Genomic DNA, 24,430 nt, shown 5'->3' on the forward strand with positions numbered 1-24,430 from the left:
TGATGTTTTATGTTTACAACCATGCCCGCTGCTACATGTTAAGCTTCGATAGCCAATCCCTATACTGTCATAACATCAGTCGATGGTAGTCAGTCTGTGTACAATCAATATCTAGATTGTGGGCTCCTATGTAGAAAGTCCATGAATAGCAATTCCCTATATAGTCAGCCCCTGTTGGTCAATCACTAAACAGTCAGTCTCTAGAAAGAAAGTCCCTAGATAGCCAGTCCCTATATAGTCAGTCTCTAGATAGCCAGTCCCTATATAGTCTGTCTCTAGATAGTCAGTCCCTAAGATAGTCTGTCTCTAGATAGCCAGTCCCTATATAGTCTGTCTCTAGAAAGCCAGTCCCTATATAGTCTGTCTCTAGATAGCCATGCCCTATATAGTCTGTCTCTAGATAGTCAGTCCCTAAGATAGTCAGTCTCTAGATAGCCAGTCCCTATATAGTCTGTCTCTAGATAGTCAGTCCCTAAGATAGTCTGTCTCTAGATAGCCAGTCCCTATATAGTCTGTCTCTAGATAGTCAGTCCTTTATAGTCAGTGCCTGGATAGATAATCCCTTTATAGTCAGTGCCTGGATAGATAATCCCTTAATAGTCAGAGCCTGGATAGATAATCCCTTTATAGTCAGTCCCTGGATATATAATCCCTTTATAGTCAGTGCCTGGATAGATACTCCCTTTATAGTCAGTGCCTGGATAGATAATCCCTTAAAAGTCAGTGCCTGGATAGATAATCCCTTTATAGTCAGTGCCTGGATAGATAATCCCTTTATAGTCAGTGCCTGGATAGATACTCCCTTTATAGTCAGTCCCTGGATAGATAATCCCTTTATAGTCAGTCCCTGGATAGATAATCCCTTTATAGTCAGTGCCTGGATAGATAATCCCTTTATAGTCAGTGCCTGGATAGATAATCCCTTTATAGTCAGTGCCTAAATTGTCCCTTACAGTTGGTCCCTATTCATTTCGAAAATTAAAAGCATGGCATACAAATAAAGCTGTATTTTTTGTATTCAATTATTTTGACATGACAGCAGATTGTAGAATGTTTGTAAGGTATGTATGTACTTGACGAGTTTACTTGAATACAATGGACAAACAAGTAGAAATGAAATTCGTCTTCTACAATACATTCACAAATTGTGAATATTCATTCTAATTGTGAATGTATTGTAGAAGACAAATTTCATTTCCTACTTGTTTGTCGATGTGAATCACAATATAGACAATAGCAATATTCTTTATCAATATCGATTCCAAAATGCCTTATCTTTTCTATCATGAGATTATGACATGTACTCCTAAATCTTGCAAACAGCTTCTTTTTTTTTTTATCTATAGCATAGACATATTTTTCAACTTCAAAGTTATTTTTAAAGTTAGCATAATGAAACAATTTTCTATTTGTGAAAACTTTTTCCCTCCAATTTTGTACATACTGATCCTTAAGCCTTTGAACATACTGATACAAAAACAGCTATTTATTACCCACACTCGGTCGATCCCACACATATATGCAAAACCATTTACATACAAATTATTCTTTACATTCGACACCCAAGAGTCAAAGCCTAAATGATCATAGAACAAAAGCATATATATCATAACATTTCTTAACATAACTATCATTTTTCAAACTCAAAATTCTTATCCAATATTTCATACACCGCCGTGCAGACATTATATACATAGGAAATCTTCCTAGATCCGCTAATATTGCTAATACAAGCATTCGGAGACACATTTAGACATTTCTTACAAGCATTAACATGAACAGTTTTAATACATTGTCCCTAGGTAATCATTCTCTAGATATTTGGTCCATAGACAATCATTCTATAGATAGTTACTCCCTATATAGCCAGTCCCTTTATGGTCAGTCCCTAAATAGCCAGTCCATTCAAGGGGGAGGACGTAATTTCGTTTCATGCAAACATTAAGTGTGAAAAATGTTTCATGGCAAACAAAATGGCGGATTTAGAATGAAAAGTACCGATTCAGGTACCAACTTTTGCCTGGTAAGTGGACTTTTTCTTTATTTTTTTTAGAAAAATATATGCGTCCAGTATGTGGCGAAAAACATACTCTTCGATCGAAATTTTAGTTTGGTATTATAACTTTAAAGATAAAAAAGTTATTGAACAGAGTGTGGCTTAGGAGGCAACGTTTACAAATAAACGTGCTGATTTTATCCACAAGTTCTGTATTTTCTCGGCATACATTATATGGCATATCTATGCATTTTGTAACTGTGTTTGCATGTATATATTCCTATTTTCCAAACTCCATTGTTATTACTCGGCTGTACACGTTACCTGCCCCCCCCACCCCATTTTGTTTATTGAAAGCACATTACGGTGAGATGCAAAAAAACTTCTGCACAATTGTTTAGTCTTGAGAGGATACGCTTTTGTTCTGGGTATCGCTAATGATCACGAGTCTGTCAGTTTGGTATGTGATGTGTATCATAATTTGATGTCGAACTTGAGTCCAGAAAAGTGTATCCATCGAAACATCACATGAACAGAAGCATGGAAAATTAATTTCACGTAAACGTAAGAAACAATTGCTTTTTGACAGTAAACTCTCAAGTAAAGACATTTCATGTGCAGTGAGTCGCGGAGAGCGAAGTAATGAAAATACAGCCAGTACAGAGGTTCACGGGTTTCTAAATAGCGAATCTCTATGTACGTGAAGTTAGCGGCCTAGCGGCGTGAAGTTAGCGGCCTAGCGGCCTAGCGGCGTGAAGTTAGCGGCCTGGCGGCCTAGCGGCGTGAAGTTGGCGGCCTAGCGGCCTAGCGGCCTGGCGGCCTAATTATTTTTTCTATTTCCAAGCAATTGTTAATGCGTTTTTTTTAAACAATGATAAATCAAGGTTTTTTATTCATATAGTTACATAGCGGCCTTAAATTGTTATATATTCAGAATATTTTTCTTCACCTTTTATTCTAAAACAATTTTAAATTAACTGTTTTATGCACAAATTATCACTCTGAAGCGTTTTTCAAACTTTTTTCAAAAAAGTCGATCAAGCACTTCAGCGACCTAGCGGCATAGAAGCCTGAAATTAGCGGCCTAGCGGCCTAAATTGAATCCTATTTCAAAGCATGTATACATGCATTTTCTTCTAAAACAATAACATTTTAACTGTTTTTATGCACAAATTAACACATTGAAGCGATTATCAACAGTTTTTTTTCCAAAAACGTCGATAAAGCAGTCAGCTATTTCAAAGCATTAAACATGCCTGTTCTTCTTAATCAATGATATATTAACTGTTTATATGCACAAATTATCACTCTGAAGCGTTTTTCAACTTTTTTTCAAAAAAGTCGATCGAGCACTTCAGCGGCCTAGCGGCGTGAAGTTAGCGGCCTGGCGGCCTAGCGGCCTAGCGGCCTAAAATGGTATCCTATTTCAAAGCATGTATACATGCATTTTCTTCTAAAACAATGACATATTAACTGTTTTTATGCACAAATTAACACTTTGAAGCTATTAGCGATTATCAATATTATTATTTTTTTTAAAGCGTCGATAAAGCAGTCAGCTATTTCAAAGCATTAAACATGCCTGATCTTCTAAAACAATGATATATTTACTGTTTTATGCACAAATTATCACTCTAAAGCTTTTTCTTTTTTTTTTCAAAAAAGTTGATCGAGCACTTCAGCGGCCTAGCGGCGTGAAGTTAGCGGCCTGGCGGCCTAGCGGCCTAGCGGCCTAAAATGGTATCCTATTTCAAAGCATGTATACATGCATTTTCTTCTAAAACAATGACATATTAACTGTTTTTATGCACAAATTAACACTTTGAAGCTATTAGCGATTATCAATATTATTATTTTTTTTAAAGCGTCGATAAAGCAGTCAGCTATTTCAAAGCATTAAACATGCCTGATCTTCTAAAACAATGATATATTTACTGTTTTATGCACAAATTATCACTCTAAAGCTTTTTCTTTTTTTTTTCAAAAAAGTTGATCGAGCACTTCAGCGGCCTAGCGGCGTGAAGTTAGCGGCCTGGCGGCCTAGCGGCCTAGCGGCCTAAAATGGTTTCCTATTTCAATGCATGTATACATGCATTTTCTTCTAAAACAATGACATATTAACTGTTTTCATGCACAAATTAACACTTTGAAGCAATTAGCGATTATCAACATTTTTTTTTAAAAGCGTCGATAAAGCAGTCAGCTATTTCAAAGCATTAAACATGCCTGATCTTCTAAAACAATGATATATTTACTGTTTACATGCACAAATTATCACTCTGAAGCGTTTTTCAACTTTTTTTCAAAAAAGTCGATCGAGCACTTCAGCGGCCTAGCGGCCTAGCGGCGTGAAGTTAGCGGCCTGGCGGCCTAGCGGCCTAGCGGCCTAAAATGGTATCCTATTTCAAAGCATGTATACATGCATTTTCTTCTTAAACAATGACATATTAACTGTTTTTATGCACAAATTAACACTTTGAAGCTATTAGCGATTATCAACATTTTTTTTAAAAGCGTCGATAAAGCAGTCAGCTATTTCAAAGCATTAAACATGCCTGTTCTTCTAAAACAATGATGTATTTATTGTTTTTATGCACAAGTTATCACTCTGAAGCGTTTTTCAATTATTTTTCAAAAAAGTTGATCGAGCACTTCAGCGGCCTAGCGGCGTGAAGTTAGCGGCCTGGCGGCCTAGCGGCCTAGCGGCCTAGCGGCCTAAAATGGTTTCCTATTTCAAAGCATGTATAAATGCATTTTCTTCTAAAACAATGACATATTAACTGTTTGAATGCACAAATTAACACTTTGAAGCTATTAGCGATAATCAACATCTTTTTTTTTCTCAAAAAAGTCGATTAAGCAGTCAGCATACATGCCAATCCTTCTCAAAAATATGTTCATAATCGCCTCAGAGTGATAGTCTGTGCATAAAAACAGTTAACATATCATTTCTTAAGAAGAAAATGCATGTAGTCATGCTTTGAAATAGGATAGCATTTTAGGCCGCCAGGCCGCTAGGCCGCTAACTTCACGCCGCTAGGCCGCTAGGCCGCTGAAGTGCTTGATCGACTTTTTTTTTAAAAGTTGAAAAACGGTTCAGAGTGATAATTTGTGCATTAAAACAATAAATATATCATTGTTTTAGAAGAACATGCATGTTTAATGCTTTGAAATAGATGACTGCTTTATCGACGCTTTTGAAAAAAAAAAACTGTTGGTAATCGCTAATAGCTTCAAAGTGTTAATTTGTGCATAAAAACAGTTAATATGTCATTGTTTAAGAAGAAAATGCATGTATACATGCTTTGAAATATTATACCATTTTAGGCCGCTAGGCCGCCAGGCCGCTAACTTCACGCCGCTAGGCCGCTAGGCCGCTAGGCCGCTGAAGTGCTCGATCGACTTTTTTGAAAAAAAAGTTGAAAAACGCTTCAGAGTTATAATTTGTGCATATAAACAGTAAATATATCATTGTTTTAGAAGATCAGGCATGTTTAATGCTTTGAAATAGCTGACTGCTTTATCGACGCTTTAAAAAAAATGTTGATAATCGCTAATTGCTTCAAAGTGTTAATTTGTGCATAAAAACAGTTAATATGTCATTGTTTTAGAAGAAAATGCATGTATACATGCTTTGAAATAGGATACCATTTTAGGCCGCTAGGCCGCCAGGCCGCCAGGCCGCTAACTTCACGCCGCTAGGCTGCTAGGCCGCTAGGCCGCTAGGCCGCTGAAGTGCTCGATCAACTTTTTTGAAAAAAAATAAAAAACGCTTCAGAGTGATAATTTGTGCATAAAACAGTAAATATATCATTGTTTTAGAAGATCAGGCATGTTTAATGCTTTGAAATAGCTGACTGCTTTATCGACGCTTTTAAAAAAAAATAATATTGATAATCGCTAATTGCTTCAAAGTGTTAATTTGTGCATAAAAACAGTTAATATGTCATTGTTTTAGAAGAAAATGCATGTATACATGCTTTGAAATAGGATACCATTTTAGGCCGCTAGGCCGCCAGGCCGCTAACTTCACGCCGCTAGGCCGCTAGGCCGCTGAAGTGCTCGATCAACTTTTTTGAAAAAAAATAAAAAACGCTTTAGAGTGATAATTTGTGCATAAAACAGTAAATATATCATTGTTTTAGAAGATCAGGCATGTTTAATGCTTTGAAATAGCTGACTGCTTTATCGACGCTTTTAAAAAAAAAAAATATTGATAATCGCTAATAGCTTCAAAGTGTTAATTTGTGCATAAAAACAGTTAATATGTCATTGTTTTAGAAGAAAATGCATGTATACATGCTTTGAAATAGGATACCATTTTAGGCCGCTAGGCCGCTAGGCCGCCAGGCCGCTAACTTCACGCCGCTAGGCCGCTAGGCCGCTGAAGTGCTCGATCGACTTTTTGAAAAAAAGTTGAAAAACGCTTCAGAGTGATAATTTGTGCATATAAACAGTTAATATATCATTGATTAAGAAGAACAGGCATGTTTAATGCTTTGAAATAGCTGACTGCTTTATCGACGTTTTTGGAAAAAACTGTTGATAATCGCTTCAATGTGCTAATTTGAGCATAAAAACAGTTAAAATGTTATTGTTTTAGAAGAAAATGCATGTATACATGCATTGAAATAGGATTTAATTTAGGCCGCTAGGCCGCTAGGCCGCTAATTTCAGGCTTCTATGCCGCTAGGTCGCTGAAGTGCTTGATCGACTTTTTTGAAAAAAGTTTGAAAAACGCTTCAGAGTGATAATTTGTGCATAAAACAGTTAATTTAAAATTGTTTTAGAATTAAAGGTAAAGAAAAATATTCTGAATATATAACAATTTAAGGCCGCTATGTAACTATATGAATAAAAAACCTTGATTTATCATTGTTTTAAAAGAAACGCATTAACAATTGCTTGGAAATAGAAAAAATAATTAGGCCGCCAGGCCGCTAGGCCGCTTGGCCGCCAACTTCACGCCGCTAGGCCGCTAGGCCGCCAGGCCGCTAACTTCACGCCGCTAGGCCGCTAGGCCGCTAGGCCGCTAACTTCACGCCGCTAGGCCGCTAACTTCACGTACATCGAATATCTTCATAGGCAGTCCATATATAGCGAAACCCATTATAGTCCATTTATTGCAAATGTCATGCAAAACAGATGTTTCCTTTCCAGTGACTAAAATCCTTAGGTAAAGCCTTCGAAACAAGTCCAAACTGTCCAAGCTTGAGAAATATAGACCATCGTGCCATATTGAGTCAAGCATGCCTTCGCGTCAACATTGCTATTTCGTTCTCTGGTAGATTAAACTCCGTGGCTACACAACTTAGGCTCTTGCGGAAGCATTACATTGGAAATCAATTTGCTTTAGTTTAATAACGCCACTGATTGACCTATCACTTTTTAAAGATTTTGTTTAAACATGGGCTTTGCAAGACTTTGGCCTGTTTTAACTTTTCTTTTTCCTTTATAGATATACACATGCTCCACACACAGGCTGCATGTCCTTTCGTTGTATAATATGGCATTCTTCTTCGTTCGTTAAATCCCTGTCGCTTTTGATATTGATGTTATCTTGTGCAAAGGTGGCGTGAGGGGATCATTATTACTACTTTAATTTCTCCAGTAGTTATATGTAGAAGCAAATTTAGTTTCATGGATTTTATTTCTCGGAATTTATTCGGGTATGTCGTACCAAGATAATGAGATCATGGACATCTAAGACGGGAAGAATGCATTTGGCTATTTACTGCATTCCAGTTTTCAAAACATGGCCAATCAATCATCTATAACCTGAATTTGTAATTATCTGTCATCAATTACTTACATGACAGTTGTATTAAAATGAGTCATGGTCAAGGAAATTGATAATTTAATTAGTGCCCGTTGGGCATGGTTTATGGACAACTTTATATATGTTTGGATGTTTATACACTTAACAAAACATGGTTTTGTAACTTAGAAAAAATACAAACAGTTTATTCTATTTTAGATATGAATACACGACAGAGACCAAAATATATTCAAAATATTGCAGCTGTAAAACACGCATTCGGTATAATAAAGAGTTCAGCTCATTTTACGAAGTTTATTCATAGATTTCACAGTTAAAATTAAGTTTGGATTCATATAAGGATTTTTTTCGACAATATCAATATATTTTTGTATCAAAATGTTCCAGCACATATCTATTTATCAAGCGCTTGAGTCTTCGTAGAACTATCTTTCCTATTAAGAAATCTGTTACAAATGCTTAGAGACGTAAATAGACTTGCTGGTAACCAAAGCGGACATATATTTGCCATCAACATGACGTCACAAGGCACTGATGATTGGGTAGTGTCAAGCATGTTGGCACCTGAAACCATGCACAATCTTGGAGTACTTAAAACTCTTCTGTCATAAAACTTAAAACACCTGAACATGAATGGAGGCATACATGAATTTCGCTTGCTAAAGATTGAGTCCAAAAGACACACTCTTTTTAAATATATTAAGTTTTGGTCCTTGAAACCTATAAAATGCTCTAAATTGGTCGTGCTCAAAATTGCTAAGTGTCGTTTTTCATTTATGGAGCACATTGGAACGCTGCATACACCCACATTTATCATATATTTGTGCCAAGTAGGTTCAGAGCTGGCCATACCTTTTTAACGTTCATGTCAAACCCGTGCCGATGTATCGATTACGTGAAAGCATTATTGCAAGCTAACGCAATGCTGCTGTTCCAAGCAAAGACAAGTCAAACATATCAACATACGGTTTTTATTGAGTTTGCAACAGCACAGAAAAAAGACGTTTGAATTAGAACAATATCGAACTATGATATATAATATTCAGTCCAAATTAGCATTCAAATGCCAACAAACATATGCATTTAATCAAGCTTCTACTAGATATCACACAACTTTTATAAAGAGTTCATTTTTGTAACCAAATTAAAAACAACACACATTTAACCAAAACAAGTAAGCTTCAACAAAACAAGTTTTATTACAGTTCACTTTCTAAGAACGAGTCGACCATTTTATACAAACATCACAAATATCGGTAAAACCAAAGTCATAACTCCCGCCAAAATATTTGAAACTCCGCCACCTGGTTCTGAACCGGAACCGGACACGGATTGTTCACGCGCGAAGTTCTTTGCTGCACAAGTCTGCTCATAAAGAGCCTGGATGCTCGAGTCATTCTTACACTGCGGCGGAAGAACGTTACATTGGTACTCCGATTTCAAATTAACCGCAGTTTTGTTACAAACATTCGACCATGCGCGGCTGTCGCACTGTAAGTTACCTATTCGCACTCTGAAAAAAGAATTCGAGAAAGCATAGGAATATTGTTTATCCTTACCATACACGGATTTATAACTGTAATTTAAATCATGCCCCCTTGCTACGCCGGATTCCTGGCCATGCAAGTTTGGCGTCAAATGCCGCGGTGCGGTACGCCGGATTCAACTAATCGAGCACACTTGAGATATGGGTTCCATAAAAAAACAAGCAAACATATATGACAGTTATACAAGTATTTCAATAGCAAATCAATCATTGCTTACATTTTAAAAAGAACTGTAACTATAACAGTTTAGCAATTGAACATTAGATTTTGAAATGTTGCTAAAGACTATAATAAACTTATATTATATTGTACAATTCATGGTTAACAAAATCATTCAAAAAACATATTGGAATAATTTTACTCTTTTTTGGTTTGAAGACGTATCAAATCCATATATAAAAAAGTATACATATCTTTAGCCTTTTAATTTCATATTTCTTATTTAAAACGTCTTATAAATACAATAAGCGACGTTTACAATAGTTTATTCTTTTTTTATAACCTAGCCGAGCTGGACATAAGAAAAAGAACGTTCATAATACGTCTTCATCATTGCAATAATTTACATAAAGCCTTAAAAAGGTTCGTGTCTTGGTAAATGCCCCAAAAGATACGGGTCAGTAGGTAGGGGTTTTCGTTTGTCTTCTTATTATTTCTAATATTGGATGTTAAGTGCGTTTTTCGTTGTCATAGAGAACAAAGAACTTATGCGACGTTTAGTGCTGAAACATATTGTTGTGAAACTGGCAAAGTAATATTTTCGGACGCAAACTTTCGGATATATAAGTGAGTTGGTGGTACAAAAAGGTTTTGAAATAGTTGTGTCATCAGGGAGTGAGTAACTTTAAGATGTTTTCTTGGAATATCATACCTTCATAATTGACACATTTTTTAAATGTGTTTATAAGACTTCAGCTTTAAGGCAGAAAGAGGACTAACCGGCCGTAGCGCACTCTCCATTCTAAATGAGTCCGAGATGCATCCTTAAATTGCATTTTTTGGAAGTCATTTACAATATATAATCGTCACATTTAAGAAAATAAAATTAATTCCACATTTAGGCAAACTATCAAACAGAAATGGCCACTTAATTAACTGTATCGAATGCTTTTTCAAAATCTGAAAGTAACATTACCATTAAAAATCAAATAAACCATTTATGCTAGCTCTTTCCCTTATATCAAAACATGTCTGTTTTTAATACACCCTAGTTGATCCTGACATGCACTTTTTTCTAAAACTACCTTTAATGCTGAAACAACTAGATTTTCAATAACATGCCAATACCGCTTATAACCTGTAAGACCGTCAAGTTTAGGACTTGTGATTTAGTCCTCTTGTACCTCCGTCAAGGTATAATTCTCCCTAACAATGTTCGGCTTAAATCCAATGATAGTTGAATTTGATGTGTACAAATCTTTAAAGAATTTAACCTCCGCATTTAGTACTTCTGTTGTTTTATTAGTCCGTCTTTTTAAGTGAAGAAATGACTTTTTTTTGCTCTGGCGTTCATTTTTCTAGATTTAAGAAATATTAACAGTAGTTTCTTCTTTTTCAATGAAATCGTCATTTGAACGTATCTAGGCCCCGTGGCTTACATAATGCACATGTCATTTAGAGCAATACGTGTGGATATAATATTATGGCCTTCAGATTCATATAAGCTTTTATTTTTTTTTACCATCAGGTTGCATCAGTGATACAGTCCATGTGCAATGTATGATTACACCCTAAACGAATGAATGATTACTACTTGTGGCTTGAGTAATTACTACACAGCAAGTGGCTTGAGTATTTACACGCCAAGTTGCTTGCACAAATATACCCAAAGTGGCATTCATGAGTGAACCCAAAGTTCCATGCATGATTACTCCAAGTAGCTTTCTTTTCCTAAAGTTGCATGCACGGGCAAACCCTTAAGGGGCACACATACTTGCAGTATTCCCTGAAGAAGGCTGGCGTATCGAGGTCGTCCCGGATCTGTTTGATGGTGACGTCCGTCATGTCGCTTACTAGCGAGGCCGCGCACCGGTTCACCTCCTTGGTTGGCGTCTGGAAGCACACCAGCCCGCTCACGTATACTGCAATACACATCACAAACGTGTCACTATCATTCAGGTGGTATAGCCTTTTTATGGCATAGATACCCTCATCCGACCTCAACCAACTCGATGCCCCATTTCATAGATACCATTGCTCAATCGCTAATTCTCTAACGATCGGTTGAATACATCCTCGGTACCCCAGCGTCCCCAGCGTATCATAACCTATATAGGTTATGATACGCTGGGGTGCCGAGGATGGTTAAATATGTCACAAAGTTAAACGCACCGTCAATATCCCCACACAGGACGTCGATCCCGGCCTGCGAGGACTTCTGATCGTTACCGGACAGCTGCTGCAGCAAGCGCGACCCCTGGCATCGCGCCAACACCCGTTGCTGACACTCAAACAAATCCTTTCGCTTGCTGAAACAACGTTACGTTGTTGAATTAGCAAAATGTTGATATATGCACGTCAACAATCAATATTTGTATGAATCACAGACTTCCTTTCAGTACATTTTCAGTTTCTTAACACTGCACTTACTCGCAGAACATGCGGGCGACCTCACGGTTGTCGCCGATGATGGCGCCCTCCATGCGGGAGCCGCGGCCAGTGTACAGGTCCGGATTGAGTCCCACTTCCGGCACACACTGCAGCAGGTCGTAGTTGAGTCGCTGCATGCACGGCGTCACTTCCGGCATCAGACCTGACAACATACAACGTAGGACATATCACAATAATGAAATGAAAACGCAAATCATCCGAATATTTAGTCATTCCACAGGTGAGTCATTCTAGTTGCAATGTATGGGCATGGTAACATTTCATCGCTCAATTTGTTTTAATTATACTACTTTCAAAGATAAAACACAACGAACTTGATGAAGTATACAGCCAGCAACAATTCATTCGTCATTCGTGACGTAGTAACCTACCCTGTCCACACATCTGCTGTACCCCATTGAGAAGGCCGACGGTTTCCTGCTTCAGGCGAGTGTACGACGACTCTGTACTGCATTCCTGTGAACCATTATACCGCTCGATGCTTGCAAACACGCATGCAACGATTTGACGATTGGCTCTGAAAGAAATATTGAGACATAAGGACAATGATTAAATCCTGATTTCCGATCGGTTTACATCAACCTTTTTCAAACTACTTATGTAAAGTTTGAGATAATTTTACTGGTTTAGACAGAGTCAATTATATAGTATATAAATATGCATATATTAAAAGTATTTTGCTCTGCAAAATTGACCCCCTCCCCCACATCAATAAGCCACTGGCACACGCTCCATTTATGATACGGAACTACAGGATAGAGTTGGAAAAGTGTTTTCAAATAATAGAAATGATGCACAATAAACGTTGTATTTTTATTTATTTTCTTGCCAGGTATATGATCCATCAAGGTTTGTGACTACAAACCTTACTGATTTGCATATTATGTGATATAAAGTTGCATATTTTGTTATTTGAATTAATCTTCATCTTTCTTTATCCATTATAAGAGTAAGCAAAATTTATTTTAATCTGTATTCAACGTCTTCATGATTAAGTAGCCGAATATTTGCGAGCGAACTGTGAGCCTTTTAAGACTGACAATTACTTAGTATGCGAAATTAATCGTAGACAAAAAACGTGTAACATATGCAATCGTTTTCATTATTTTAATAATGAATATCGAAAAGCCTTTATAAAAATGACATGCAACAATAAAGACGAAATTGCCGTTTAAGGTTCTTCCTCAATATGAAGATAATTTTTTACATTTATAAAAATGTTACTGTGGTTATATATTTATCACCGCAGTGAAAGTATTTTAGATAAAACATATGCTGTATACTTAAATAACCAGCGGTTCCAGAACTCGAACACGAAATGTGTCGAGTTTCAAAGAACATCTTTCTTAGACTTAGTTTCACAGTTTAATTTCATTCTCATGACATACGACATTTCCATAGTAGATATCCATCAATAAATGATGAATAACTTTTATTATATCCGATTCAAAACTAGGCTAGCGTTCGTATACTGACACTCAAAAGTTTCCTCCTCAGAGTAACAGTTGTTTACTTACTGACAAAGGTTCTGTCTTACGGACTCTGGGTTCGGGGGCAGAGGGCTCTGGGTGCCGTTTGAGAGAAGGGCGATAACTGTGAGCATCTCAAACCCGCCATTCTGCTGAAAACACTGGGACACAACCGCCCGGCCCGCCTGCAATGTAATCGCGGTATCATTTAGACATTTCGTGGCGAAAATAAAATATGCATGTATCAGTAAGCATCTTGAATAAATTTTCCCTTTGAAAACATTATGGGGTGTAACAGTATAAGCTATCTCTATCAAAGATGTTCGAAGAAAAGCAACAGCACCATGCCTTTAACTAAAAGCATCTTCATTCGCAGTTTTTATAGAAACGTAGGGTCGATTGTCCAGGGCCAGTACTCAATATTGATCTTATTCTTATCATTATAGACATGCCTTAGTGGTTCCATTCAGCCTATTGGTCAACTAAATATACAGGCCTATCAAAACACTTAGTTTCTAATCTTAATTTAAGTTCAATCTATAAAGTTGCATATTGAATACGGCTCCAGAACATTGTTAAAGTAAACAAAGTTGTTAACGTCATTGTTGTTAGCATTCAAATCGTTACTGCTAGAAAGATGTGTGATCTGCTGTATTTCTAACAAGATTCTAGACAAACGTTCCAGCTGTACTTGTTAATATTTAAGTATGTGAGCAGATCATTATATAGTTCACGTTAAAAGGTCGTTTATCATGCTGTTAACTTAATCTAAGTTCTGAACACTCGTGTGTATGTAACACGACTACAATGGTATTTATATTCGATGCAGTCAAGGGAGATAATTCATGGACGAAATATATTTGTATCGTTTGCCCAATGAAAGCTGACTGACGATACACTTTCTGATAACACTACAAGGATGCGGCAACTCTAAGCAATGTTTTAAGGTGTAATTAATAATCAGATCAAAACACATTGTCGCACAGTACATTGAAACATATTCGGTTGGTTATTCGATTGAAACTAATAGTTTAAACATTATATATTTTACAACGATTTCGAAGAAAGTTATGATAACTTTATATACTAAGTCTCTCTCGTTGGCACGATGTTGCGCGAGCGTGTGGTCTTGTGTTGTGGTGGAAACCGTAGTACCTGGAGAAACTCCACTTGTCCGGCTTGGTGGCCACTAACCAAACTCACATTGAACTAATCGGACAAGAAGTTAAGCCGTTTGTCCGAGAGCTTCTTGTTTAACGAAATAAAAGTCGGGGGAGCTAGTATTAACATAGCAAACAACCCAATTATTTAATGTGAACTGAATTAATGACTGTTTTCAAAGTATACACACTTAAAACTTAGACGTGTTCATTTGGGTATTACCGCTATTGCCTGTTTTGAATGCATTCTAAAAAAAACACCATGTCACCTTAGCTGTAAATATAATGTTAAGTATCTGATATATTTATATTTTAATGTTATGATAACTGATAAGGCAACTATCAGGGTTAATTTATTACAATTGTTCCTACCTGAGCGCAGGATATTTGACTTTGTTCTTCCGGTGAAAGTTCTTGAGTATCCTGTACCGGATTGGTTGATTGAATTTGTAGCTGACCGTTTTGATTGGCTGTCTGGGTGGGTTGCATATTTTGATTGGTTGGTTGCATTGGTTGCATGTTTTGATTGGTCGGTTGACCAGATTGTATGTTTTGATTGCTTGCTGGAATAGGTTGGAACTGTCCTCCCTGCGGTGGAAACGGTTGCGCAACGCTTGCCGTGACTAGAAATGCACACACTGCAACGAAAAGCAAATTCGTACTTATGAAGATAGTAATTAATTAATGAGTATTCAAGTACATGTATGCATCTATCTACATATAACTATCATTACTGTCTTATAATCCACATACGATGGAGCCAAGGGTTGTGTGACATGTTCTTCTTTGGCTCGAATGTCATCAACATTCTCTGAAAATTATCAAGGTTTCATTTTTTATGAAAAATATGTTAGCCAATTTACTGCATTCTTGAATTAGTCATTTTGTGGGAAAAAGATTTGACGCAGGTTAGAAATAAAGTAAAGTTGATTTTATAGCTGTTCAAATAGCAAAGAAAAGTTTGAGATTTTAACCCGACCTACAGAACTTTATAAAGATAACTGGTCACAAATGTTAGGTAAACACACCTAATTAACAGGATGAACAATTATATAGGAATTGTCAATATTCAGAAAAAAATCAATTGACACACTTTAATACAAAGGTTTCAGTTTTGTTGACACTTTTCAATCATCAGGCAGTGTAATAGTATTAAAAATTAAAGGTGGGTCCATGATGCATCTAGAGTCATTGTTTAGCCACTTCCGGTTGGATATATACAAACCCACAGTTTTGGTTAATAGGGGCGTTTTCGTTGATATCAAACCAGTTTCAGTTTTGGCTTCAATGGTTTTAGCAGTTTCGAAACCGGTTTTGGTAGTTTCGCTTGAAGTAACAAATACATGGTTTTGTGTTTCAACCACATGGCGGAGCTACTGCGTGTAGCCATTATTTCTAATAATTAATAATACTTTTTTTCATTTAGCTCATTTGCCCATTGTAAGGCATTGTTATCAAAAAGATTGAGTTTCAACAAACGTGATTGATCACCTTCCGCCATATTGTTTTCAAAGTAAACTAGTTTTCGGTTGGAACGAACCGATGAAACCGCCTCCGGTAGGGGTTTCGATAGTTTCAAAAACCGGTTTCCGTTGGCGTTAAAAAAACGACAAAACTAGTATATATTTGTGTGAGAATATACAAGTATATATATATATAAACTGTAGTTCTCTCGTTCTTGCGCTGAATAGTATTGCGTTGCTGTGTGTACCTACTTGGTGTGCTGTACATATTGCACAAACATTCACTACAACTGTTGTCCCTGTTTCTGCTACTAGTAAAGCAGAACGCGGAGACGACGCTGATGAAAACATTCTTACCTATAAATTCGAGGTTAAGATTTTTTTTATATTCCATTTTTGTTTATTCACAATAAACTATATGTTTGTATTTAACTGATACAAACGCGCGTTTTCGCTTTAACGTACCAGCGCTAACATTAAACCGATAATGTTATATTTATGACTAATTAATAATCACTATTAATAAATTAAATGTGTTTCCGTAATTAGGGATGTTCAATATTTGAAATATCTGTCATCAAATTCTTCGCATGCATTTGCGGAAATTCATTCGAAATCACGTCAATTCACGCTCAGTATTTTCAATCGGCTAACGTTAAGTTAACGTTAACGTAAGCAATTGATTCGTCAGCTTGATGACAGGCCTCATTTAGACCGCAGGGGTCATGGGAGTTTTACTTTACCACCTGTATGAATATTATGATGGATGTTTGTATTTAAATATTTCCTGTTTTATAATATAATGCCTGTTTTGTCACCTAAGATGTTGAAGAAAATATTCAAGTTTGCTTATATATTGCGATAGTACACTGCTACACACAAATGTAGTAAATAAGGCAAATAAGGCAAATAAAGTCATCATTATCAGAAAAATTTATTGGTAAATTATATATACAAACATCTATAAATATTAATTTTGTGCACTGATCTTTCAACTTTCTTTTGCTAAGAAAATGAAATAAAGAGCAATCGGTAGCGTGGTCGAAGTTGCTGTTGCTAGGCGCTGTATTCGAATTGGTACAGGTTTAATCCCGGCTAGTGCCAAAATCAATTGAATATCGTTCACTATGGTATGATACATTACGTGTGTTAACATTTCGTTCCTGAACTATAATTATATGCTTTGTAACGAAATGAGGAATTGTAAAATAAGTTGGCACAATATATTTGCAAATGAAGCCGATGTGCAAAAATACACATGGTAGCGTCATGGTAGAGAAGTAAGGCGCGTCATGATAGAGAAGTAGGCACGTCATGGTAGAGAAGTAGGCGCGTCATGGTAGAGAAGTAGGCGCATCATGATAGAGAAGAAGGCGCGCGTCATGATAGAGAAGTAGGCGCGTCATGTTAGAGAAGTAGGCGCGCGTCATGGTAGAGAAGTAGGCGCGTCATGGTAGAGAGGTAGGAGCGTCATGGTAGAGAAGTAGGCGCGTCATGATAGAGAAGTAGGCGCGTCATGATAGAGAAGTAGGCGCGCGTCATGATAGAGAAGTAGGCGCGTCATGATAGAGAAGTAGGCGCGCGTCATGGTAGAGAAGTAGGCGCGTCATGGTAGAGAGGTAGGAGCGTCATGGTAGAGAAGTAGGCGCGTCATGATAGAGAAGTAGGCGCGTCATGATAGAGAAGTAGGCGCGCGTCATGATAGAGAAGTAGGCGCGCGTCATGATAGAGAAGTAGGCGCGTCATGATAGAGAAGTGGGCGCGTCATGGTAGAGAAGTAGGCGCGTCATAATAGTGAAGTAGGCGCGTCATGGTAGAGAAGTAGGCGCGTCATGATAGAGAAGTAGGTGCGTCATGGTGGAGAAGTAGGCGCGCGTCATGCTAGAGAAGTAGGCGTGTCATGATGGATAAGTAGGCGCGTCATGGTAGAGAAGTAGGCGCGTCATGGTGGAGAAGTAGGCGCGCGTCATGCTAGAGAAGTAGGCGTGTCATGATAGATAAGTAGGCGCGTCATGGTAGAGAAGTTGGCGCGTCATGATAGAAAAGTAGGCGCGTCATGATAGAGAAGTAGGCACGTCATGATAGAGAAGTAGACGCGTCATGATAGAGATGTAGGCGCGTCATGGTAGAGAGGTAGGCGCATCATGATAGAAAAGTAGGTGCGTCATGGTGGAGAGGAAGGCGTGTCATGGTAGAGAGGTAGGCGTGCGTCATGGTAGAGAAGTAGGCGCGTCACGATAGAGAAGTAGGCGCGCGTCATGGTAGAGAAGTAGGCGCGCGTCGTGGTAGAGAAGTAGGCGCATCATGATGAAGAAGTAGGTGCGTCATGATAGAGAGGTAGGCGCGTCATGGTAGAGAAGTAGGCGCGTCATGGTAGAGAAGTAGGCGCGTCATGATAAAGAAGTAGGCGCGTCATAGAAGTAGGCGCGTCATGATAGAGAAGTAGCCGCATCATGGTAGAGAAGTAGGCGCGTCCTGATAGAGAAGTAGGCGCGTCATGGTAGAGAAGTAGGCGAGTCATGGTAGAGAAGTAGGCGCGTCATGGTAGAGAAGTAGGCGCGTCATGATAGAGAAGTAGGCGCATGATAGAGAAGTAGGCGCGTCATGATAGAGAAGTAGGCGCGTCATGAAAGAAAAGTAGGCGCGTCATGATAGAGAAGTAGGCGCGTCATGATAGAGAAGTAGGCGCGTCATGATAGAGAAGTAGGCGCGTCATGATAGAGAAGTAGGCGCGTCATGGTAGAGAAGTAGGCGCGTCATGGTAGAGAAGTTGACGCGCGTCATGATATAGAAGTAGGCGCGTCATGGTACAGAAGTAGGCGCGTCATGGTAGAGAAGTAGGCGCGTCATGGTAGAGAAGTAGGCGCATCATGATAGAGAAGTAGGCGCGTCATGGTAGAGAAGTAGGCGTGTCATGGTAGAGAAGTAGGCGCGTCATGGTAGAAAAGTAGGCGCGTCATGATAGAGAAGTAGGCGCGCGTCATGATAGAGAAGTTGGCGCGTCATGATAGAGAAGTTGGCGTGTCATGGTAGAGAAGTAGGCGCGTCATGATAGAGAAGTAGGCGCGTCATGGTAGAGAAGTAGGCGCGTCATGATAGAGAAGTAGGCACGTCATGGTAGAGAAGTAGGCGCGTCATGATAGAGAAGTAGGCGCGTCATGTTAGAGAGGTAGGCGCGTCATGGTAGAGAAGTAGGCGCGTGTCATGAAAGAGAAGTAGGCGTGTCATGGTAGAGATGTAGGCGCGTCATGGTAGAGAAATAGGCGCGTCATGGTGGAGAAAGAGGCGCGCGTCATGATAGAGAAGTAGGCGCGTCATGGTAGAGAAGTAGGCGCGCGTCATGGTAGAGAAGAAGGCGCGTCATGGTAGAGAGGTAGGTGCGTCATGAAAGAGAACTAGGCCCATCGTGATAGAGAAGTAGGCGCGTCACGGTAGAGAAGTAGGCGCGCGTCATGATAGAGGGGTAGGCGCGCGTCATGATAGAGAAGTAGGCGCGTCATGATAGAGAAGTAGGCGCGTCTTGATAGAGAAGTAGGTGCGTCATGGTAGAGAGGTAGGCGCGTCATGGTAGAAAAGTAGGCGCGTGGTAGGCGTGTCATGGTATAGAAGTAGGTGCGTCATGGTAGAGAAGTAGGCACGTCATGATAGAAAAGTAGGCACGTCATGATAGAGAAGTAAGCGCGTCATGATAGAGAAGTAGGCGCGTCATGATAGACAAGAAGGTGCGTCATGGTAGAGAGGTAGGCACGTCATGATAGAAAAGTAGGCGCATCATGTTAAAGAAATAGGCGCGTCATGGTAGAGAGGTAGGCGCGTCATGATAGAAAAGTAGGCGCGTCATGGTGGAGAGGAAGGCGTGTCATGGTGGAGAGGTAGGCGTGCGTCATGGAAGAGGGATAGGCGCGTCATGGTAGAGAGGCAGGCGCGTCATGATAGAAAAGTAGGTGCGTCATGTTAGAGAGGTAGGCGCGTCATGATAGAAAAGAAGGTGTAGCATGGTAGAAAAGTAGGCGCGTCATGGCAGAGAAGTAGGCGCGTCATGATAAAGAGGTAGGCGTGTTATGGTTGAGAGGAAGGCGTGTCATGGTAGAGAGGTAGGCGCGCGTCATGGTAGAAAGGTTGGCACTGGTATATAGGTAGACGCGTCATGGTGGAGAGGTAGGCGAGTCATGGTAGAGAGGTGGTCGCGTCATGGTAGAAAGGAAGACGCGTCATGGTAGAGAGGTAGGCGCGTCATGGTAGAGAGGTGGTCGTGTCATGATAGAGAGGTAGACGCGTCATGGTAGAGAGGAAGGCGCGTCATGGTAGAGACAATATATAGTGACAATAATACTGTAAACTTAAAAAAGTATTCTACTTACACATTAGGCAACGTAGAATCAAATACAAATACCACTGTTGCATGGTAATAACATATAACCTTAAACGTTTATGTAGTATTCAAGCAGTGTTATATAAACATATTCGTACGTCTTATAACGTAATTGCGCCCTACCATCTGTGTGACGACAGCGATTAATGAAATTTTATGGAAAGACATAAAATCATTTATAGACTTGGGCAATTTATTTATTAGTTGAATTTCACCTAATTTACCATTAGGGTATCTCCTACAGCAATGTTAATTATTTTAACCAATCATTTCACTGGATTTCATCCAGTGACACGTTTAAATCAATGATATTGGTTGTAGCCATTCTCAGAAATAATTTGGCATGGGCGATTGCCGAGCCAAAGTTCAAAGATTTTTATTAATCTGTACAATAATTCGAGGATTTCAAGGTTATTCCCTTGTGACTTTTATTTCCTCTGTACTTCATTTGCGATATGATTTCGGGGCGGCCACCTTATTAACGGGTGTTATTTCGGGTGCAAAGGTGTTCACGGTTTTTGCGGCTATGCCGCTTTTGTAATGACTACATGGACTTTTGAGCAGGCTGAAAACGCCGCAAAACTCATGAGTCATCTCAGAATGTCAGTTCGAGGCCAAATATTTCTCAAACCCATGAAGGCAGTGTGCATAAATTATGGTTAATCTTGTTTCAAAAATTTCGGCGGTGTGTCTTTATCAATGAAGGTTGAATGATCTGTTTGAAAACATCAATTTCAATGCAATAGGTACCAATTAAAAGGAATTTTCACTCCGCGCCATTATCAAAAGACGAATAATTTCCTTATGAAAAGTGAATTGTGAATCCGCCCGAAAAAGAGTTTCCAAATTATACATTGTCGAAGCATCCACCGTTCAAACGTTATTTGTGAAATGATGTTCGAATTTTAAACAATACGACAAATTGAACACTAATTGTTGCTAAAATGACATGTATATGACCGATGTTTCCAAAATATTCAGATCGTGTTGCAGCCGACTAATGAAATGGTGATGAAAACAGAACATTTTGTGTGAACATGTAGAAACCATAGAATCGACCTAGTCAAATAACATAATCGGAAACTACCGTAAATACAACATGCTACTGATTTCGCACACACAGTGCTTAATCACAGGTCATAACAAGTCTGACACAACGGTACGTTATTTCTCAACGAAACGACTTAAGAAATGAAAATAATCATAAAGTCATGATTATATGAGACTTGCAAAATCATTACACAAAATATAAATGGACACACACTGCTCAGTAAATTTTCCAGTGTTGAAATCATTCACCGGAACGCAAAGCCGCACAAACGCACCCCCACCCCGTCCCCTCTCTTCTTAGGCCGTGATGCATCCACATTTTCGAGGACGCTGTGCTTCTCCAGTGTTGCCACCAAAGTTTTGTACGACCGGATCTTAACGAAAAGCTTCGCCGGATTTTGATGCCGCAACAGGACCGCCGGCGGAACAATTGCGGGGTTACGGATGGTAAATTGTAAACGCCGCAGTTTAACACTTTGGGTTTCTGGTAATTAAAAAAATACAGTTCGTCATAGCATACAGGCTGTCGGCGGGACACTTTATTGCATATGTAGTAACTTGTTCAGAATCATCATCATCCTAAACCATCAGAAATAGTACAGAGATTTAAGTTTAATAGCCGTGCTCGTAAAAGTGGAGAAACTGTATCAAACTATGTGGCGGAATTACGTAAATTGTCGGATGATTGCGATTTTGGAGGGACACTAGATGTAATGCTTGGTGATCGACTCGTTTGTGGCATTAATTAGGACAGGTGCAGCGGAGATTACTGTCAGAACCAAAGTTGGATTTTAAAAAAAAACATTGGATATTGCGACAATCTTGGAAATTGCGGCAAAAAGTGCTGCTACTTTACATAATCAGTCGATAAATGGAACTACTGTGAATAAAGTTGGTCAACATAGGCACAAGCCAGCAAGGACTGCTCCCAACAGGCAACCTGGAAAAGCAGGTGGTAAGCCGTGTTATCGGTGCACAGGTACAAGTCATGGACCAAATGACTGTCCATATAAGGATTGTGTTTGCTACAATTGTTCAAAAACAGGACATGTGCAAAAAGCTTGTAGTGCGGAGAAAAAGCAAAACAGCTTCCGCCAAAACAGTTAAAAAAGCGACCAGGAAAACAGAACTTTGTGGAGGACGATGACGATGATGAAGTGTACACCATGTATAACATTGGTGATCAGACAAAGCCATATAAAGTTGAAATGAACCTTAACTCCACAACTGTTTCATTTGAGCTGGACACTGGTGCTTCAGCAACGATAGTTAATCGGGAGACCTGGGAAAGGTTAAAAAAATCTTCATCTCTTGAGAAAACTAAGGCAAAGTTGAAAACATACTCTAGAGAGTATTTAACAATTCTTGGGAAATGCAACGTCAACGTGAAATACGAGGACAAGAACGTTGTATTGCCGATCATTGTGGTGAATAATGATGGGCCAAATCTCCTTGGAAGAAACTGGCTTGAAAAAAATAAGGCTTGACTGGGGAGAAATATGTTCTGTAAAAGTCAGTGGGGCAACTGATGACAATGATTTGAATGCGATTTGGGATTAGGAAAAATAACTGGCGTGAAGGCAAACATCTACAGTGACGTGGATGCCAAACCAAAGCACTTTAAAGCACGACCAGTACCGTATGCTATGAAAGAAGGCATTGAGAATGAGCTTGAACGTCTACAAAACGAAGGAACAATAACCCCTGTAGAGTGTTCTGAATGGGCAGCGCCGATTGTACCGATTGTCAAAGGTGATAAATCAATCAGGATATGTGGTGATTATAAAGTAACAATAAATCAGTGTTCAAAGTCGGACAATTATCCAATTCCCAAAATAACAGATTTGTATGCTACGCTAAATGGCGGAAAACAGTTTTCAAAATTGGACATGTCACAAGCGTACTTGCAATTGGAACTTGAAGAAGATTCGAAGAAGTATGTCATCATAAATACGCACAAAGGCTTATTTGTGTACAATCGAATGCCTTATGGTGTAAAGTCTTGTCCAGGAATTGTTCAGCGTACCATGGAAAATATGCTACAGGGACTGCCGCATGTTATTGTGAGGGTTGATGACATTTTAGTCACAGGACGTACACGCAAAGAACATATGAAAAATCTGGAACGTGTGTTAGAACGGTTACATAGGCATGGTGTCAGGCTGAACCGAAACAAGTGTGTTTTCTTAGTAAACGAGGTTATATATCTGGGACACAAACTCACAGAAAAGGGAGTGAAACCACTACCAGAACGGGTAAAGGCTATACAGGAAATGCCAACACCCAGCAACAAGAATTAAGTAGCTACAAAGTTATCTGGGAATGATTAACTTTCAAGAACATATCACAGATTTTGACGCCGTTACATGCGTTACTTGTGAAAGGGGCAGCATGGAATTGGGGTGAGACTGAAAATCAGGCATTTCTGCAATCAAAGAAGCTTTTGGCATCTTCAGATTTGTTAGTTCATTTTGACCCTGAAAAACAGCTACTGTTAGCCTGTGACGTATGGAGTTGCAGCGGTTTTGTCACACAATATGGAAGACGGTTCCGAGAGGCCGATTGCGTTTGCTTTTAGAACTCTATCCGGTATACAGAGAAAAACTATTCAGTTCTTGAAAAGGAGGCATTAGCATTGGTATTTGGAGTGAAAACAATTCACCAATATTTGTATGGAAACAAATTTGTGTTGCTTTCGGACCATAACCGCTACTGGGTTTACTGAAGGAAAACAAACAAATTCCAACAACGGCAGCCGCAAGAATACAGCGATAGGCATGGACATTGGCAGGTTACGAGTATGTTTTGCAATACAAGGCAGGACCAAGCATTGGCAATGTTGATGGCCTAAGTCGATTGCCGAGACCTACAGAGGTTTTTGAACCGCAAATTGCAACGGAAGTCGTGTTAGCCATTAAACAATTGGATGAAACGCCGGTAACATCACAACAGGTCAGGCTATGGACGCAACGAGATCCGGTTAT

General features: G+C 39.0%; 1 protein-coding gene across 1 annotated transcript; it reads right to left on the reverse strand.

The window, feature by feature from the left end:
- Positions 1-8,749: 8,749 nt before the first annotated feature.
- On the reverse strand, positions 8,750-16,649 carry LOC128245446 (uncharacterized). The gene is made up of 8 exons (XM_052963600.1): positions 16,382-16,649; positions 14,934-15,199; positions 13,450-13,586; positions 12,304-12,449; positions 11,912-12,074; positions 11,654-11,790; positions 11,256-11,403; positions 8,750-9,288 (listed from the first exon to the last, which is right to left on the reverse strand). Exons 1-8 carry the CDS (start codon positions 16,416-16,418, stop codon positions 9,009-9,011), a joined length of 1,314 nt encoding a protein of 437 aa, XP_052819560.1. The 5' UTR covers positions 16,419-16,649; the 3' UTR covers positions 8,750-9,008.
- Between the last annotated feature and the right edge of the window lie 7,781 nt (positions 16,650-24,430).

This window comes from Mya arenaria, chromosome 9 (assembly GCF_026914265.1).
Source record: "Mya arenaria isolate MELC-2E11 chromosome 9, ASM2691426v1".
In the NCBI taxonomy this organism is placed as follows: domain Eukaryota; kingdom Metazoa; phylum Mollusca; class Bivalvia; order Myida; family Myidae; genus Mya; species Mya arenaria.

What these genes read in the sequence shown, in the direction of transcription:
- LOC128245446 (XM_052963600.1), bottom strand. Translation starts at nt 16,418, where the DNA reads ATGGAATATAAAAAAAATCTTAACCTCGAATTTATAG. An exon ending in TCTTAACCTCGAATTTATAG is followed by an intron (nt 15,200 to 16,381) that starts GTAAGAATGTTT and finishes TTTTCGTTGCAG; the next exon opens with TGTGTGCATTTCTAGTCACG. An exon ending in TTCTTCAGGGAATACTGCAA is followed by an intron (nt 9,289 to 11,255) that starts GTATGTGTGCCC and finishes TTCTTTTTTCAG; the next exon opens with AGTGCGAATAGGTAACTTAC.